This window comes from Frankliniella occidentalis, unplaced genomic scaffold, assembly GCF_000697945.3.
Source record: "Frankliniella occidentalis isolate FOCC.00 unplaced genomic scaffold, Focc_3.1 Scaffold3, whole genome shotgun sequence".
Lineage (NCBI taxonomy): Eukaryota > Metazoa > Arthropoda > Insecta > Thysanoptera > Thripidae > Frankliniella > Frankliniella occidentalis.
The window spans coordinates 1,289,806-1,293,293 of NW_026267133.1; the positions used below are offsets into that span (position 1 = coordinate 1,289,806).

Consider the following 3,488-nt stretch of genomic DNA (forward strand, 5'->3'; position numbering starts at 1 on the left):
CCCCTCCTCTCTGCCCCTGTACCTGCCTCCTCCCCTCTTCCCCTTTCCCCCTTTCCCCCTTCGCCTTGCAATACAAAAAAAAAAAAACTTCCCTTAAAATGGTAGGACAAGTGACAAGTTGATGCCCTCTACTCTTTCAGAGCGCAATATATAAAATGTTGTCCAAAATTCCAACAGAGGGAAATCTTTCTGTAGGATGTGCAAACAGTGAATGTCCCGCACTTTTTGGTGTGCGAATTTCCATGTGTCTGGCTCTGGCAGGGCCACGACAAAACGGCATACGCGTTTGCCTACTCGGTCCACCCAATATGTTGTTTCCTGGCTTTGCTCTTTTGGCACTCTCTCCTTATCGAGAGTCAAAGCAAGCTGACATCTTAAAGTTACTTCTGTATATATTTTATATTTAGTAAAATTATTTAAGGTATCAGTTGCTAAAAAGTTTCAGAAGGTTTTTGTGTGCACCCCTTAAAGTGGGGTCCTAGTAGTGCAGTGCAAACGAGTGCAAATTTAACACTCTTAATTTTTTTAAAGGAAAATAGCTGAAATGGGGTGCGGGAGAGAGGAGAGCAGCAAGTGAAGAGAGAGAGAGAAAGGGATAGTGAACGAGCGCACGCTGCTGAGCGGGACACAAAGGGGCCACTCGTTCTGCTCATCAGAACACAACAGTGCTGTTCTGATGTTCTGCTGCCGTTTGGGAGCGCGTCGTTGATGCAATAAGGGGGGGGGGGGCGGGGGCGACTTATCCCGGCGCGGTGCGGAGGGAGGGACCATCCGCCGGGCGTCTCTCCTCCGCACACCTTGATGAATGCGGGTCACTCGGACCGCTCTTTCCCTTTCTTGCCGTGCCGCAGGCGGCCGCAGGCTCGCGCGGCTTTGGTGCCCGCCCCGGCCCCGCCCCGGTCCCCCGCGAACCTCATTATAATTTAGCTCGGAGGGCGAGCGGCGCGCGGAGCGGAGCGGCGGGGAAGGATTTTCGCAAACGAGCCTCGCCGGCGGCGGCCGACTGCGGGGGCGCCGCAGCGCAGCGCGGGGGGGCCTCGCGACAGCCACGCAGTTCGTATTTTTACTCGTTTCGTCCTTTACCATCACCGCATCCACTTCATGTTGAGAAGAGTAACGGTAAAAAAAAAAAACGATACTTGGATTTCTAGACCCCGGTCTGCTTGGATCTTAAAGAGAATGCCACATGGTATTCGCCCATGAAACCAGTACGCAAGGTGTTTAATGACACGTAGCAATATAAGTAACGCAGTGAAATCGCCTGCTGGATGATCCGAAAACTATGTTGTTTTTCCGCGCCTTCAATTATTATAGTGAGAGATATGACAAATAAGAAACACGGTACCACAATAGTCCGCGTTTGCCCGTGCCCCGTGAAGTTTTGGTGACGCTCACATAAAAAATAGTTTATAACCAAATAGTGCTGATTTTTCGAGATCGCTTAGAAAGTACGTCCGTATTTCTGAGGTTCATCCGACCAAATCAACAGGGCTCCTTGCGAGCGCCTCCCAGACTCCGGGTAGGCCAACCGCAGTATAGACGTGCATGGCAGGCAAGCTTTTGCCTACCTAGCAGGCGCTATGACAGCTTGCATTGTATGAACTTGGGAGTTTATAACGGCAAATAGCGGCCACACTTTCTGGATGATCCCACCACAATAAGGCACGTTCCCTGCGGCTCATTTTTGGTCACTATGATTTAACATGGGAGCGTGACTACATGGTAGTCGTGCCGCAGGGAACGTGTTAAGTTACAAGACGAGAGAGATGATTCCTTAGCACAAACAATTCTGAGTTCGAAACCTCTTTTGTTTTCGAATTCTTTTAAAGTAAAATCTATAAAGTGCAATGAAAAACATGAACGTTTTGCTGATGTGAGGAAGCCCTCTTCCGCAGCTAAGTGCTCCGCGCTGAGCCGATTTAGCGTCCCACCCGCTCACTCCCTCGCGGAGGATCACTCCGTGATTCATGATCGTGTGTGGTTAGCCCCCCCCCCACCTCCTCCACCCCTCCCTCTCTGATGGTTCAAGTGATTGTTTGCAGGAGGTTAAGTGAAGGGTGCTTTGCTCTTTTTGCCACGGTGATACACCGCCGTCTCTCTAGAGCTCTGTTTGCCCCTTAATGGAAAAGTGGAACTTCTTGCCGCCGCATTGGCTCGCAGACCCCGATACTGCGCAGTCGAGTTTTCTCTAAACCAAACACTAGCACTGTCTCACTCTTTTCTCAGTCGGGCAAAATGGCAAAATTTTCCTCAGCAGGTGTTATGTAGCATCCTTGTCCCGCCCTGCTGCTTAGAAAAAGCTATCCAGCGGGCTTATTCAAACGACCTTGTGTCTGTGTGTCTGTGTGTCTGTTCCACTAGAAGGAGATGTGCTAGAGACTTGAAATATTTTTTATATATTTTATATTTTTTCCCCGCAGGCCGTGATGGTCTCCTCCCGGGCTTGGCCTGCCGGCGGGACGCTTGTACCGGCCGGTGGACGGCGCCCCGTGGACGACGCCCTCGCTGCAGCCGAAGCCGCTGTCGCCGCAGCTGCCGCAGCCGCCGCTGCAGCCGCTGCCGCCCAAGCCCGCGCGGGGCCTCCCGCCCCCCGCTGGGATGGCTGAGGCCTGGGGGCGGCAGCCGCCGGCTAGGCGTCGTCGAGGTCGAGGAGGCCGTCGTCAGGGAGGAGCTGCTGGGGGTGGCGTCCTCGCCGGCGTCCTCGCCGTAGCCGGGGGCGGCGCCGTGGGGGCCGCGGCGGCCGAGGGTCTGTTTCGAATGGTTGCGTCGCTGACTGCTGCGCGCGCGCATCGCCATGTGGTCCACGGGGAGCATGGGCGCCCACGGGCAGAACAACCCATGGATGAAGCTCATGGGCATCGTGCAGAAGGAGCGTCGCCACCACGACTCCGGGGGGACGTCGCTCGCGCTCGCCCAGCTGCAGGCGCAGCAAGGCAACCAGTGAGTATCGCACGTCACGGTAGATATCACATTGCATGTCGTCCCCGCACCACCGCGCCCCGCGCCCATGGCGTGCTCCCTGGAGCGGGGTGCGGGGGGTGGTGGGGTGGGGCAGGGTGAGCTGAGGTCGGGTGGGTGGGCGTGGCGGGGCGTGGCGGGGCGCGGTGGGCTGCCCGCAACCCCCGGCCCGCTGCTATCACTTACGGCTGCGGCTTATCAAGCCAGCGCAGCCGCGCCTGCCGAGGCGAGCCACGAGGCGGGCCCGCACTCCTGGGGGGATGTCTGACCCAGTGGCCTGTTGTGGAGGCGCGCCGACTCGAGATCACCTTTTCAAAAGCCGAAAGTGAGGCTAGAGCGAGCGGGCTGGGGCGGGTGGGGGCCGTTGGCCCGGAGGGGCGCGTCTTTCCTCGGGGAGGGGAGCGGAGAGGGTGGTGGATTCATTTTAAAATTGGGCGCCACGGAACGGGAGTTGGCGTAGTGGGTGGGCAATCTGTAAGAGGAAAAGGGGAATGGGGTACGGGGGTCGGTATACGTTGCCGCCCCCCCCC

General features: G+C 56.6%; 1 protein-coding gene across 1 annotated transcript in view; it reads left to right on the plus strand.

Moving 5' to 3' along the window:
• The window catches only part of LOC127749265 (uncharacterized), a 255,802-nt gene that overhangs the window by 6,465 nt on the left and 245,849 nt on the right, over nucleotides 1-3,488 (plus strand). The window contains exon 2 of the mRNA XM_052266694.1: nucleotides 2,421-2,940. Coding sequence (XP_052122654.1) covers nucleotides 2,795-2,940 — 146 coding nt within the window. The 5' untranslated portion in view covers nucleotides 2,421-2,794. The remainder of the gene's footprint in view (nucleotides 1-2,420; nucleotides 2,941-3,488) is intronic.